The 15672-nt window shown below is 44.8% G+C and overlaps 1 protein-coding gene across 1 annotated transcript; it reads right to left on the bottom strand.

Annotated features, from left to right (window-relative positions):
- Positions 1-24: 24 nt before the first annotated feature.
- Myoc (myocilin) lies at positions 25-11424 on the bottom strand. The gene is made up of 3 exons (XM_003474734.4): positions 10733-11424; positions 2853-2978; positions 25-1290 (listed from the first exon to the last, which is right to left on the bottom strand). The coding sequence occupies exons 1-3, from the start codon at positions 11292-11294 to the stop codon at positions 506-508; spliced, it is 1473 nt and encodes a 490-aa protein (XP_003474782.2). The 5' UTR covers positions 11295-11424; the 3' UTR covers positions 25-505.
- Between the last annotated feature and the right edge of the window lie 4248 nt (positions 11425-15672).

The following is a 15672-nucleotide window of genomic DNA, read 5'->3' as shown; positions in this document are numbered from 1 at the left end:
AATGCCCACAAAATTCAAGGAAGATAATGTGTAAGGTAATTTTATTTCACAGGGCAAAGGGTTATATAATGCCCAGCTGATCTGTATCTGAATAATGCATCCAATTCCACCAAGTACATCTCACACATATGTTCAATCCTGGCTTCAAGAGCGTTTCCTCTTCCTTTAGAAGTGCTGTTTTTGATCATGGCCCATGACAATCATGCAAATTGCAAGAGCAAGGATGTAACAAAGAAATTCCTAGCCCTTCTATATCTTGCCCCAACTTGCCATAAAACTAGAACTATTTTGGATAAAGAGTCCATTAAAAAGAATATCTATTACGATGTGCAGTTGTCTGACCCTACAGACCCCTGTCCTTGTGTGGTCAGACAGTGGCCACGCGCAGTGTCCTAGGTTAGTGAAAGCTGCAGGCCTGGCTGGCTGGCTGTCCCTTCAGTCCGTTCCCCTTTGGGCTCCTGGATGGCATCGTCTTTGGCCTTTGCTGCTAAGGTCTGGAGACTTCTCACAGCTTGGCGAGCTTGATGTCATAGGTGACCATGTTGAAGTTGTCCCAGGCAAACAGCTTCCTCTCCAAGGGGTTGTAGTCAACCATGCTGGTGTATTTGTAGTGGTTCTTGAATGGGATGGTCAGGCTCGTGCTGCGCCCTGTGCCTGTGTCATAAGCAAAGTTGACAGTGGCATCGGCTGAGGAGTAGCTGCTGATGGTGTACAAGGTACCGCAGATGACGAAGGCATTGGCCACTGACTGCTTACGGATGTTGGTCTCCCAGGTTCGTTCAAGTTCCAGATTCTCTGGGTTCAGCTGGGAGAGGACAATGGCGCCTTTGGCCTCCTCGGTGCTGTAAATGACCCACAGGCCGGTCTCATCCACAGCCATGTCTATGTCTGTATAGCCGCCCCAAGAATATGGGAACTGTCCATGGTAGCCGGCTCCGGGGATTTCCTTCTTAGCCTTCACTGCCTCTGTGTTTAGCTCGTATCTGATCACTGTTCTGGTCTCGGCGGCCTGGAAATAGAGGCTCCCTGCGTACACCACAGCTCCTGTGCTTTCCAGGGGCCGGGGCAGCACATGGACCCTGGACGGGTAGCCCTGCACGAAGTCGCTGAGGAGGCTGTATTCAAAGACCTGGCGGATGTCTACGCCAACCGTGTCAATTCTCCACGTGGTCTCCTGGGTGTAGGGGTGCACGGGTTTGGGGTCTCTCATCCACACTCCGTACTTGCCAGTGATTGTTTCTGCAGTCCTCAGAGTGACGGGCTCTCCCACCCAAACCAGCCGGCCACATCCTGATGAACAGAGCACAACAATTCGGATCCAAGATCTTTCCACAAACCCAGCAACAGTGTAGAAGCAGGACAGTCAGAGAAATTAAGACCCTAGGAAAAACCTCCTGGGTTTAAATCCAGTCACCTGCCAGCTGTGTGACTCAATAAGGTGTCTGTCTTGAAGCCTCACTTTTCTGATTTGTAAAGGGGATGGTAGAGTTTTGGGTAGTGAGGCTCTCATAAATTTTAAATGTGATTAAACACATGAAGTGCTTGGTATCCATGAAATACGCAGTGAATATTCTGTGGTTGATCTGCGATAGGAACTGAACTTCCATTTATTGCTAGTTATGAAGATAGGTTCACCTGCAGGTTTCACCTGAATTTATTCTATGTGGGCCCAGCAGGGACTCGTGGGTGTTCTTTAAATTACTATCTGACTTTTAAGACTTATTTTGTTATTTAAAATATAAAGACAAAAAGCAGATCATTATAAGAATAAATATTTTTTGTCTTTTTGAGACAGAGTTTCACTATGCAGTTCATGCTGACCTTGAACTCACTATGTAGCCCAGAGTGGCCTCAAACTCACAGCAATCCTCCTGTCTCAGCCTCCTGAGTGCTGGGATTACAGGCATATAAAGCCCTATGTGGATGCATCATTTTAATATAAAGAAATTTGAATATAATTTTTAAATATAGTGAAATGATGGTTGAAAATTTGAATAAAGCAGAATCCAACTACATCTCTGTTTTAAATGGTGCTTTCAATTTCCTCATAGATGGTAAATTTTGTTTCCTGGCCATATCTCATATTTTAAATAGTTCATAACCCCCATCCCATCAGTGTGAGTGGTCATTGTCAATGACATGGATAGTCGATGTTTCTGGAAACCAGCGGGGTTTTTGTCCTTCTTTTTTTTTTTTTCAGTACTGGGGATTGACCCCCAAGACCCTCACACACTGAGCTATACCTCCAGCCCTATTTTAATTTTGAGACGGGGCTCACTAAGTCGCCTAGGCTGGGCTTGAACTTGCCTCCGCCCCACCCCCTCACCCCACACACCCACACTGCTGGGATCACAGGTGTGCACCAGAGGAAAACCCAGGTTTCTGTGAGGAGATGTTGGAGAGGGAGAAATTGGACTCTTCCTAGACAGATAAAACTCAGCAAAAATACTGTTAACAATAGGTCATGTTGAGAACATGTGTGCTCTACACCTGGTCCTAAGGTAAAGCCATCAAGGAACCACCGAAAGCTGATTTGCCTGCTTCTGTTAGTGCAGTGTAACCATTAAGTAGGTAAATAAATGCCTCTATCCTTCTCCCCCTGAGGTAGCCCAACTTAGCCTTCCAGGGGTGGGCTAGAGGATATGGGGCTTTGCCAGTGAAAGGCTGACTGCCTGCACACCCCCCCTGACAGAAAAGCAGATGGGGTGCTCTTTCTCACCCTTCCCCTGCCTCTGCTCTCAGTGAAGTCCCCCCACTCCACTCCGTTTAAACTGTCTCAACCAGGGTCACAGAACTAAGTCCACCAGGCAAGGACCACGTGTGCTCAAAGGGGAAGAAACCCAACTTCATACCACCGTCTCCCTCTCCGGTCCTGGGCCGGTCCGAGGGGCTCTCCTGCAGGATTCCGGAAGCAGGGACTTCAGTTAACTCTGACTTCAGCTCTTGGAAGGCCAAGTTGTCTAAATTCCACTGAGGAACTATATTAAAGAGACAAAATTGTACTGTGATAAGAAAAATAAGAATAGGTGAGTTGATTTCAGGGATATTAAGCAGGTCCTTGGCATCCTCTTAAATGTCAGAATTTCAACAATTAAAAATGTGCTGTTTCACTTAAGGGTTTTCTCTTGTCATAGCAAATATTTTCTAAAAACTAACTTTTTTTGTTTTTTACATATATTCTTGTTTTCAACTGACATATAATAGCTGTATATATTGATGGGATAGAGTGTGACTTTTCAATACACATATACAATGTAGAATAATGAGCTTAGATTGTAGCAAGTGTGTTGGCACACTCCTGTAATCTCAGTATTTGGGAGACTGAGGTAGGTGGATCATAAGTTTGAGGTCCCCTTGGACTACAAAAATAAAATCAGTAATTTGCGTATCTATCACCTTAGATATTTATATTTCTTTCTGCTAGGAATATGCAAAATCCTTTCTAGGTATTTTGAAATATGTTGTTAGTAGCATATTAAGTTTTAAATTAATATGAAAAAATGTTCCATCAGATGCATTTCTGAGGCCCATTTTCCATGAGGAATAGAGAGCCGGGTGTGGGGCTCTGATGGGAATTTTGCAGACATCTGAGTAGTGGGAAAGGAAAGGGGTACACACCTGTGTGTGTGTGTGTGTGTGTGTGTGTGTGTGAGAGAGAGAGAGAGAGAGAGAGAGAGAGAGAGAGAGAGAGATGCCAAAGAAGTGAAGTCTTCCCAGTGTGCCACACTTCCCTATTTTGCTTAGGACTCCGATTTTATAGCAGTTGTTAAATCTAAGGAGGAAGCAGTGGCCACAAGGAACAGGACTGATTTTTTTTTTTTTTTTTTTTTTTTTTTTTTTTTTTTTTTTTTGTCTTTTTCCTTTTTATCGGTACCGGGGATCGAACACATGACTGCCTGCTTGCAAGGCAGGCACTTATGCCGCTGAGCTAAACCCCCAGCCTCTCAGGACTGATTTTTAAATGTAGGTTTGATTACTCTTCAGGTATAACGAGGCCCATAGATGAGGAGGCCGTTGCCACTGCAAAGATCGTCTGAGGGGTGGGGCTGTAGCTCAGCAGCAAAGTGGCCGCCTAGTGTACAGAAGCCCCGGGTTCAAGGCTTCCCAGCACCACACATGCCCGTGGTTTGAGGCAAAACTGTGGGGAAGGTAGAAAGATCAGTGATTACCAGGGAAATGTATGGAGCACAGGGGATTCATAGGGCAGTGCAATGACTAATGGTAGATACCTGTCATTGTTTGTTAAAACAACAGAATATGTAACAGCAAGAGGGAACCCAGTCATAAACTGGATCTGAGTGAATATGTTGTCCTCATAGGGCCACTGAACAAGTTCCTTGGGTTTGGTTATTTTTCTTTCATTTGTGCCTTTTCTTGGACTTTGGCAGACAGCTGCTGAGGACAACTTAATGCTCTGTCTTTCATTGGTTCCCCTGCCTCTCATCATCCAGAAGCCGGGTTCAGGCCACATGCAGGGAGAGTACCATGGTGATGATGTCAAAAAGAACCCACCCTCCCCGCTCCCTGCCTTCAGCTATGGGCCTTGGTGGCTACATGAGGGACACTGAGAGCCACCTCTGCCCGCACCTCACACTTCCTTCCTCTATGCACCTGCACAGGCTACTGTATTCTGTAGCTAGGATGGTTATTTACTGCAGTGACTTACCTGAGAAAAAATATGTCTATTAAGAAAAGTAGGAGTACACAGTAAAAAGAAAATTAAGAAATGCCCTCTTTAGCCACTGAGAAATGAAGGAAGCAGGAAGAAACAAATAATTAGAAATCTAGGTGTTTACTCAGAAGACTTATTTCAAGATAGCTAAGATATTAAGCACTGAAAAACAAGAGAGACAGGGAGGAAGGGAGAGAGAGAGAGAGAGAATATAAAAAGAGATAATCCACAGACATGGACAGGTCCTTTCATATTTAAAACAACTTTTTTCCTAAGAGTGGTGGTGCACTCCTGTAATCCCAGCACTCAGGAGGCTGAGGCAGGAGGGTTGTTGTAGCCTGGGCTAAAAGTGAGTCCAAGGACAGCTTGAACTGCCTGGTGAGACCCTGTCTCAAAAAGACAAAAAAAAATTTTTTTAAATAGAAATTATGTGACGTGGTGCCTTCAAAGTTTCAGAGAAGTAAAGTAAGGACTTCCACCTGCACCTAAAGAAGTTCAGCTATTGCCACCACTTTCTCAGTGTGACCCTGGTGCTATGTTTGGTGTGGTTATTCATTACCTCTATTTCACATAAGTTTTGCAAGTGCACTCCGTTATCCACATGTTCAAAGGATAGCAGAGTCCAGAAGGCCTAAGTGACTGCCCACTGTGTCAGCTTTCTGTTGCTGTGACAAAGCACCTGAGAAAAACAAGTTAGCGGAGAAAAGGTTCATTTTGGCTCACAGTTTCAGAGATTCCAGTCCATGGCTTCAGTGCAGTTTATTTTTGTGGCTCTGTGGGAGGCAGAATGTCAGAGTGGAGGAACATGATGACAGACAGGAAAGAGCTGCTCACCCCAGAGCATCCCGGAAGGAGAGCAGGAGAGGGAAAGGCCCAGGATAAGGTACAGTCCCAGGGTCACAGCCCCGTGGCCCACTCCCCTGACCTAGCCCCACCTTCCAAGTCTCTGTCACTTTCCGTAATACCCTGTAATTATGAGTCCGTCAATGGATTGATTTACTGGTGAAGTTATAGCCCCAGTGATCCAATCACCTTCTAGAAGCCTCTGAACACATGAGCCTTTTGAAGGACACTTTACATTCCGACAAAAAACACTCAGCTAGCAAGTGGTGGGGCTGGAACTCGAACCCATGTTTTTCAAGTCCATGGCAGGTGTGAACCCTTCTCCCCAGGGGTGGGGAGCTGTGCCCATTGCAAATGTCTTTATTGCCTCTCAGAGCTGATCACGTCCACAGAAGCCCTCTGAACAACAAGGCATATTTCTCCTTTGACAGTGAGCCGGTGTTGAACTGTCTCAGTAGGGAATCCTGGAGGGACACCGTGGGAGAAGGGAAGTCTGTTTCTGCGGCCTCTTGTGGTCATCTGTGTGTGTGTGTGTGAGGACATCCAGACCCCTGACCCAGCCACAGACCGGGAACATGTTTCCTCTGTGATCCAACAACCTCATCCTGGCCACAAACTAGCCAGAGCCCTTTAATGAGGAAACCAGACTCCCTGCCTTGTGCTCACTCACTGCCACTGTGCTGCAGGTCACCTCCCCACCTGCACTGGGACGGTCCTGTCACAGCTGCAGACCTGCCTCCACCTCTGCTCTCTGGCCCGCTGAACTCTGTCTTCCCCAGTGAGATCTGACCCCACCCCCAAGTTTCCCCCATACCTACTTTACTCCAAAGGGGCCGTATAAAGTTTACTTACATCTTGCACTTTCTTTCATCAGAGTTGACAAATCTTTATACAGAACTTCCCTGACTTTACCTGCTGTGCGGTTCTCTGCCTCACTGGGCCTGCACTGCTCCTGGAGCCTGGGAAGCTGCTTAAGATCCTTGGGAGTGACCCACTCAGATCCCAGGGAGCTGCCCAATAAACACAATTCCCAGCTCCGAAGCCCGAGCTCTGTCCTCCCATCAGTTCTTCCATCTCTACTGCCACAGAAGAGATGGCACAGATGCCTGGCCAGGGGTGAGTTCCTGCCCTGATGCTTCCATGGCCCCCCAAACTCATGCAGTGCTCCCTCCGTCTTCCCTTGCTCTTTGCAGGGACCACACCGTGCACACGTTCCTTGGAGTAAATGAGAACCACAGTAAAACATGTCAGGGAAAGGCCTCCTGAAGGACTGCAGGTCCAGCTCCCAGCTGGCAGGTGGATCATTTGCCCAAAGTCACGCATCCCAGACACAGCAAGACCGAGCTAGGAAGTTGCACCTTCTGGCTCAGTCCAGGCCCCTTCACACAAACGTGCCCTTGCTTTCGGTCCTCACGCCAGATGGCTCTGCTTTGGGAGGCTGCTTGCTGCCAGATGCTCCTGGCTGACCTGACCAAGAAGCGGCCAGTAGGCTCCTGCTCCAACCGTTCCACCTGCCAGCTCTGAGCCCTATTCTGAGTTGCATAAATGTTACCAGGTTTTTTTCTGAAAATTACTTAAAGTGATAGGGTCCTCAGCAGGGGAATGTCAAAACTCAAAATCCTCTGGAATATTTCAAAACCTAACATTACATTCTGAATGTGGAGGCAAAACAAAAAAGGGATTATGAAAATATAAACTATTATACTGGACAGTTAAAGATTTTAAGGCTTTTTGGAAAGAGTATGGGGAGTAAACCAAAGGAGCAATGAGTTATACCCCTAGAGGCTGTTGAGTTATTTTTAATTTTGTGCACGGTCTCACTAAGCTGCCTGGGCTTGCATCAAACTTGCCATTTTCCTGCCTCTGCCTCCTGAGTAGCTGAGATCACAAGCCTGGCTCTGTTTTCTTTATTAAAATTCAGTCCCTTGATGTCTATTAAAATTTTTTTGGAAGTTTTATGCACACTCTGCCTGAGCCTCTGCTAGACTTATATTCTAGATCTAGAGAGCTTGATGTAGACGCAGAATTTATTAACTCATCTGCATCCATATGCAAATGATATTTTAATGATTTTTATGAATATTTGCTGTCGTAGTAAAGGTCATTCTTATTTAGATGAGACTAAAGAGAAAGAAGAGTGTCACAAACACTTTAAAAAAGTGAACATTGGCCAGTAGACTATTGTCCTGGCTGCTGTGCTGACAGGTACCACCCCCAGGAGCAGGTCATGTTGTAGAAATGTTACATATATTTTGATCACGGAAGGACATTTTACAAGGATGGAACTTCAGTGAAAGAAGCTCTTTGTAGCCGTAATCTTTTTATTGAGTGGCATTCCACCAGGCACTGAGCTGATCTGCAGAATAACCCAGATGGCTCAGCATCCAACCCCATCAGGGGACCAGGAGATCTGCAGCCTGTTTCAGACACCTCTGGTCAGCCCATCCTGCCTGTACTCTCCCACATGGCTCCTGCTACCCGACCCAGCAATGTGACTGCGTAGGAAGTCTGCAAGAACCAGCCCAGCACCCACATCCTGTGTGAGGATGAGTACTGTGCTCTGGGGGACAGACACCCTTCATACATCTGTGGATAAAGCTCCCCTTTTCTGTCACGCATCCCTCTGAAGGGCGGCAGTGAGCTTTATTGCCCACAGTGGTGACCAATTTAAGAAAAGCCCCTTTTTTATTCCTCCCCTCAAGACTCTCCTCTATCCCCATTTTTCCTCCTAGGTATCCTGGCCCATCTAAATCACCTCACATAAGCCCTCGCCCCAGGCTCACTCCTCTGGGAGACCCACCTGGGGGAAGAGGATGAGCAAGGGAGGATGTGGGATTTTTCTTGGGATGGTAATAACCAGCTGTAGTTTATCTTTAGGCTAAGTTGAACTTTTTTCCTGCTTTGGGCTTGCAATTGTGTGCAGTGAAATGTTTCCTATCATGTATGTATGTATGTATAAACAGGTGATTTCCATAATTCTAAGGAGACTTTCTCATGTAACAACTACAAAACACAGTGGTGGTGACAATTTGAACAATGGGGGTGGTAAGGAAAATGCCACTTTCTCATCCTTACCTCTATCTAAGCCTCATGCACCAAACCTCAACACTTCAGGGCTTGGCACTCCTGCCCACACTTAAATTCCAGCCCCTCAAAATATTTCTTGTCCCCAAATCTAGGGTGTTGAAACAGATGTTTTGTTTCAAGCATTTCTGTACCTGTTTGTCTCTTCAGGGTCTATAAACTAAAGCTAGGGGCCTGCAAGTCACTGGCCCTTTGGGAGAGAGCAGAACGCTAGGGGCAGGTCTGTCGCTAAATGGCAAGGTAGCGTAGACTACTGCATCACCTCTGGGCCTCAATGTTAACATTTGCAAAAATGAGCTGGTGGCACTGGATGCTTGATAGGTCTCTTTCCAGTCCTGCATTCTCCTTCTAATGTGATTTCCTGTTTGAAGATGATCCACTACCAGAAAAGAACTTCCAAGTTTGGAATGTATTATAACAGGATAGTTCCCTGTCTCACAAGTAGAGCAGCTGGAAGGGACACAAAGAAATAACAAAATTAGACAACACATCTAATGGATTCCCAAAGATGTGTTCAGTGACCGCAAGACAATGTTTAACATTGTCTTTGTTTTCTTATTACATACACATCTCTATGTGTATGTTTTTTGTTTAGTGTGTCACTTCATTCGGTCAATGGTCTGAAATAATAATTATTAATGCTTAATTAATTATTAATAATGCTTCATAATACTAATGGTAGCAGTAATGCCTTATTTATCCTCACAGACTCACGTGCAAGTCCCTGACCTGATTGGCTGTGCTGCCTGGGACAGCTCAGTATCTTAGGAGGTCACTTTCCTTATTGTAAAACTCAGAATTGGATCCTTTCTGATGCTGGACCTGTTGGATTTTTTGAAAAAAAAGAATTCTGTGCACCTGTTAGTATTTGACTTGAGCCTGTAAGAATTATTACTCATTCCCAGACTTTTCTTTGTCCTGTTGTGAATAAGAAACGCAGATGCAGAGAGTTAAACAACTTGCTGCAGGGCACGACCAGGCATGGCCACCTACAGATCGGAGCAAGTTGCCTTTTGTGTAGAAAGTTTGTTTTTTCAGAGTTGGGTGTGTTCCCTTCCTGTTATTTTGGTGATGTTTCAAACCTATGGAAAGATAACAGCCCAGGAATCCTCACTGACGTTCACCATTGTTACTGTTTTGCTACATTCATTTGGCCTCTCTTCTTCTCTCTGTTGGGTCTTTACTGAGCCATTTTAAAGCAAGTCAGAAATACCCTGACACCTCAGCCTTAAGGACTTGAATGCAAATTTTCCTAGAAAAAGGATATTCTTCTTCATAGCTCTAATCCTATTGTTTCACCCCCAAAATTAGAGCATGCAGCCAATAACATAGTCTGATTAACAGTCTGTGCTCACATTTCATCACTTTGGAGGATTCCCTCTGCATGCAGGAGGGAATTAAAGGACTGTACACTTCTTAGTCTCCTTTGACTCAATCTCTAATCTCCTTCCTTCGTTCTTTTTCTTTCTTTCATATGCTGAAGAATTTAGTCTACTTGTGCCACAGTTGGACATGCTTATTTCTTCGTGATTAAAACACTTACTAAACAGTGAATATTTGAGAGCACAACTTTCACAAAAAAAGTGACACAAACACTGTCTCTCGGCTAATGAGAAGGGTGTGCTCTTTCTTAGCCCACATTCATAAGCCTCCTTCAAGCAGGAGAGGGCAGAGATGAGCAGAAAAGCACCTGATCAAAGCTGTCTCTGGACCTAAAAGTAGGGGGTCTCATACTGAACAAGAAGAAAGACAACTTCTAAAACAACATATTGAGAGAACTAACAGAGCTACTACCTCTTTGTTTTGGCAAAGAAGGATATTAAGAACAACAACAAAGGGGTTGGGGATTTAGCTCAGCAGCATAAGTGCCTGCCTTGCAAGCAGGCAATTGTGAGTTCGATCCCCGGTACCGATAAAAAAGAAAAAAAAAAAAAAAAGAAAAAAAAGAACAACAACAAAATCATCATTTATTATCATTTCATAGATCTATCCTCATCTTGCTGGCCACTCCTTTCACTAGCTTTGAGGAGCTGGGCTGCCTTGGTCCCTGCTCCCCACACATGCTAGGGACTACCGGAACTTTGCCTTGGATAGACACACCAGAAACAGGGTCACCACCCCCTGCATCCTTACCTTCCCGGGAGCCCGACAGCAGGTCCTGAGAGGGGCCCCCGGCCTGGAGACATTGGCCCCTTCTCAGCCTTGCTGCCTCCTGGCTGCTGCTTTCCAGCCTCCTGGCCAGCTCCTCATTCTCCTGTCCCAGTCGCCTCTTCTCTTCCTCCAGTGCCGATTTGTCCCGAAGGAGATTGCTATAGGCCACCTCCAGCTCTCTGGCTTGGGTCTCCAGCCGGTCCCGGTCCTTCCTGAGGGCACCCAGCTCCCTCTGCAGCCCTTCCTGGGCCTCCTGGGGCCCAGCAGCCTGGTCCAAGTTCAGCCGCTGGAGGAGGCTCTCCAGGGAGCTAAGCCGGGCTTTGGTGGACTCCAGCTCTGCACGCTGGGTACTGCTGTCTCTCTGTAGGTCCTGGATGGCTGACATGGCCTGGCCCGGCTCAGGGCAGCTGGATTCATTGGGACTGGCCACACTGAAGGTGTACTGGCACCGGCCACTCCGATCATTGGCCTTGCGGAGCTGGGCTGCCTTGGCCCCTGCTCCCCACACCATGCAGGCCAGCAACAGCAGCTGGACAGCTGGCATATTGGGCCTGCAGCTGCAGCAAGTGCACAGAAGAGCCTCAGTACAGAGGCTGGAGGAGGCTGCCTCTGCAAAACTCTGCTGCACTGTGGGTGTATGGGTGGGTGGGCCTATTGGCTCGTGCCTGAGCCTGAGAGAGGTTTATGTATCCTGGGGATCACCCTGCATGGGGGAGAAAAAGGTGGCCACGTGGGGCTGGGTGGAGCTGCACAGGGGGGTTGCTCTCACACTGCCAGCTAGAATCTCAGAAAACAATCTTCCAGAAGTGTGCTTAGAATTTCTTTCTTTTTTCTTTTAAAGAATGCCCACTATATGCACCCTCCACCCCAATAATACCTTCTATATTTCTACTCTTGTGCACACATGTGTGCCAATACATGCACATACACATGTACCTCATTCCACAGAAATACTTGTATGCTGATTCAGACAAGATTTCTAGTTTGAATCTCCAGTCCCTCTGTAGGCTGCTCTGTGCCAGGAGGTATGCAAGGAGCCAGGGACAAAGACATGCCTAAGACAGGGTCCTGTCCCTGCAGCAGGAACAGGGACAATCACCAGCCAGAAGATTAAGCACGAGATCATTCCTTGGCTTCAGACATTCCCATAGAAGCTGCTGAAAGCAAAGATTCTTCCTTTGCTCAGCTTTGAAACACATGTGGATGTATCTTTTTTTTTAAGGAGAAAAAGAAAAAAAAAACAGAAAAAGGGTACAAGTTATACAGAATTTCAGAAAAAATAAACAGTAGGAAATCACTAGTTAATAGATTACATATTGTCATCTTAGAAATAGTTGTTCAAGTTACAAAATTAAAGCATATAAAGTGGACATTCATACAGTGAGACTGCAAACAGTTCTGTTCAATAATCCAACAAAACTCAGTAATATGGTTATCTATCTTATACACTTAAATATACATGCAGTTATATCCTTTAGAGCATTTTCTTTTCCTCTAGTTTTTTACAATGACAATTACACGTTTTGGGTTTTATTACTCCCACAATTCTTATTACTTTTTCTGAAGAGAATAAAACCAAATGTGACATAACAAAACAGAGTCAGTCAAATCAAAAGGGTGGACATAATATATAATGTAAAAACAGAATACAAGGTGATCAACAATGGTTATCATAATGCCTCTTGCTATCTTAAAAAGAATTGCCTATATCAAAATTGAACAAAACAGTAAAGAACAAAACCAATAAAACCAAAACACTGACACATTACAGGACTTCAAAAGAAGATAATAGTTAAACCAGAATGGGCATCATAGTGAATCTTATTGTCTTCACAGTTGTTGCCTATATTCTCAAACTTGGTACTATCAAGCAGAACAGAATAGAGGAATATCAGTCAAAACAAGATGGTGAGAGCAATACAGGGTTTCACATCAAGTTAATAGAAAATCAAAGTGGGTTACTATAATATAATCCTGCTATTTTTTAATTTATTTTTTCCCTTAATTAAAAAGATAAAAATAAAAAAGTAAATAATAAAAAAGGAGATTGAGATAAAAGAGGACATAACAACAAACAGCACAGGTCAAAACATAACCATTTAAGCAAAGTTGTGTTTCACCACAAGATATCCCGACATAAAAGTAGTTACCATAGTGTCTCTTTCCTTGAAATCTTTGAGTATAACTTCATATACTGTAGCATCAAACATATCAAGACAATGTAAAACCATTCAAGAGAATGACAGTATTACAAAGTATTTAGAACCAACTAACAGAAAATGAACAATGGTTTCTGCATAATCTCCTTGTCTATAAAAGTTTTTGTTTATATTATCACATATAATAAAATCCAATGATATACAACATGTTAAGACTGATTGAGACATAAGAACAAAAGCTTGATGGGACTTCAAAACAAGATGATATTAAATCAGCATTAGCTATTGTGATGTCTTCTTTTCTCCAAAATAGCTGTTCCTACCATCCGATCTTCTCTGTCTCATTTCTGTTGAGCTCTTTTTCTGTCATTAGTTGTCAGTTTGTCTTCTTCATTTCACTTTCTGCTCCATTCATTGTGGCCTCTCTGCCACTATTTCTGGATTCTTTGTATTTTTCTTTTTTAGAATATCCTGCAGTATTTTCTGTAGAGTTGAATTGGTGGTTGCATATTCCCCTAGTTCCTCTTTATCATGGAAGCACCTTGTTTTTCCATTAATTTCTAGGGACAGTTGTACAGGATATATCAATCTTGGCTGAAGGTTATTATTTTTCAAAGCTTGAATTATTTCCCCCCACGCTCTTCGTGATTTGATGGTTTGTGCCGAGAAGTCTGCTGTAATTCTGATGGGTGTTCCCTTGTAAGTGATCTGTTCCTTGTCTCTGATGGCTTTTTTTTTTTTTTTTTTTTTTTTTTGTCTTTTTCCTTTTTATCGGTACCGGGGATCGAACTCACGACAGCCTGCTTCCAAGGCAGGCGCTTATGCCGCTGAGCTAAACCTCCAGCCCCTCTGATGGCTTTTAATATTCTGTTCTTATATTGGATTTCTGGAATTTTGATTATTACATGCCTGGGTGTAGCTCTGTTTGGGTTGTAGGTGGCTGGGGTCCTGTATGCCTCATATATCTGAGTATCTTTACCTTTTACTAAATTAGGAAAACTCTCCTGGATTATTTCTGTGAATAGCCTTTGTAGTTCATTTGTTTGTGTCCCTACTTCTTCCTTTACATTCTTAATTCTTAAGTTATAGATCCTCTTACCATCTTCTAGCCTTTGTATTATTGCTGTTTGTTTCCTTGTTAGTTTTAAGAAGTTTTTCATTTCATGCTCCCACATTACAAATCTGTCCTCCAGTTCAGATAATCTATCCTTAGTTTCTTTCAAGCTGTTATGCCAGCTTTCAATAGAATTTTTAGTTTCCTGGTAATCTCTTTGAACCTGCTTCACATATTCTATGTTTTCTCTATTTTCTCCATCAAACAATTCTCCTCTTTTTTCTGTTCTTCCATTCCACCATCTGTTTTTTCTTGGGTAGTGCTTAGCATTTCTCTAACTGTTCTACTTATATCTTGCTTTACTTTGTTAAATACTTCACTTTTGAACTCGTCTATGAGGCTCCGGAGATATCACTTTATGTCTATTGGTGCCATGTCTGATACTGCATGTTTTCTGTCCTCATTCTCCTTTGCATTTACCTTTCCTGGATCAGTGTTCTCGGGATTGGGGACCGAGGATCCTTTCTTGTTACCTCCTCTTCTCATACTTTTTGTTCCTTCCATATAGGCGTATATAGGAGGCCCAGTTTCTTTCTTTGTGGGTTACAGTTTGTTTGAATCCACCAGCTAGGTGTTCCCACCCACTGCAATGTACTAGGGAGAAATAGATCTGGGCAGCCTATGTTGGGCCCGCCCCTCCAGGTCAGCCTTCTGAAGGCTTCACTGCTAGGGTGCATCACCAGGTGCTGTGACCTGGCTTGGGCTAGCCTATGGGGTCTTAGTCCATAGCGTCACCCAGGTCAGCGCTCCACACCAATCCCACTTGAGAGGGGAATATGTGACTAAAGTCACTGCAGCGTCCTGTTCTGGCTAGTCAGCCTGGTCCCAGAATGTCCTCTGTTGGAGCCTCCTTGTCTATGGAAGGGTCCCCGTTACTCTCACTCACCACAGGTCGATGCAGGGCTCCCCGCCAATCCCACTCTCAATTCAGTTTGCAGATTCCCACTATCAGAGCCTTCGCATTTCTATCTCTGCTGTGCTGATTCAGACGCAGCAGTGGTGGCAGGAAATACAAATCACGGTTTCCAAAGGTGTGGGTTCCAGCGTCGGCACTGAGATTTTTTTCTGTTCTGGTTTGTTCATAGCATCGGGATTGCATTTTCAGTTGGTTTCTCTCAGCTTAGTTTGTTCCTGGGTTGGCAGGGCATATCTCCCTCTGCTTAGGACTCCCCACACTGGACCATTCCTGGCAGCTAAGCTGGCTATCTCAGAGAGCCTCCGTAGCTGCTGTTATCTATTCTCCATGTTCTCCTGGAAGTCTCAGTTCCAATTCTTGTCTTTTGAAATTAGTCCATGGTAAAAGTTTAAAAGGATGAGAGAGACCTCCTTCAGTTGATGACTTTCTGACCTTTGCTTTTATCCTTCTTCCTGCTCAGCATCAGGGTGCAGTGCTAGAGATGGGATAGGCAGCCCGCAGACACAAGAGAAATCTCATCCCGGGGTGGCTGGGAAGAAGGGTGCCGACTGGAGCCCAGAAGATGACCTGGAGACTCTGTGGTCCTGGACGTCCACCTCCTACCTGATGAAGAAACCCAAGCTTAGCCTTCCAGGGCAGCGCAAGGTGGTCCCACTTGTCACGCTGGCCGAAGGGAATGTCACCTCTGATACCACACAAGATCCCAGGCTCCACAGTCGGCAGTGGGTCCAGT

The sequence above is a fragment of the Cavia porcellus genome, unplaced genomic scaffold (assembly GCF_034190915.1).
Source record: "Cavia porcellus strain 051 isolate PalLab524CR breed Dunkin Hartley unplaced genomic scaffold, mCavPor4.1 scaffold_29, whole genome shotgun sequence".
NCBI classification, from domain to species: Eukaryota; Metazoa; Chordata; class Mammalia; order Rodentia; family Caviidae; genus Cavia; species Cavia porcellus.
Note: the sequence above shows the minus strand (reverse complement) of the source record. Positions and strands in the feature narration are given on the sequence as shown.

Bases quoted from the DNA above. Each gene is read 5' to 3' on its own strand.
- Myoc (XM_003474734.4), bottom strand. From the start codon at position 11,294: ATGCCAGCTGTCCAGCTGCTGTTGCTGGCCTGCATGGTGTGGGGAGCA. The intron at 2,979-10,732 runs GTAAGGATGCAG...TCTTTAATATAG, and splicing joins GCTGTCGGGCTCCCGGGAAG to TTCCTCAGTGGAATTTAGAC. The intron at 1,291-2,852 runs GTATGAAGTTGG...TCTGTTCATCAG, and splicing joins GACCGGAGAGGGAGACGGTG to GATGTGGCCGGCTGGTTTGG.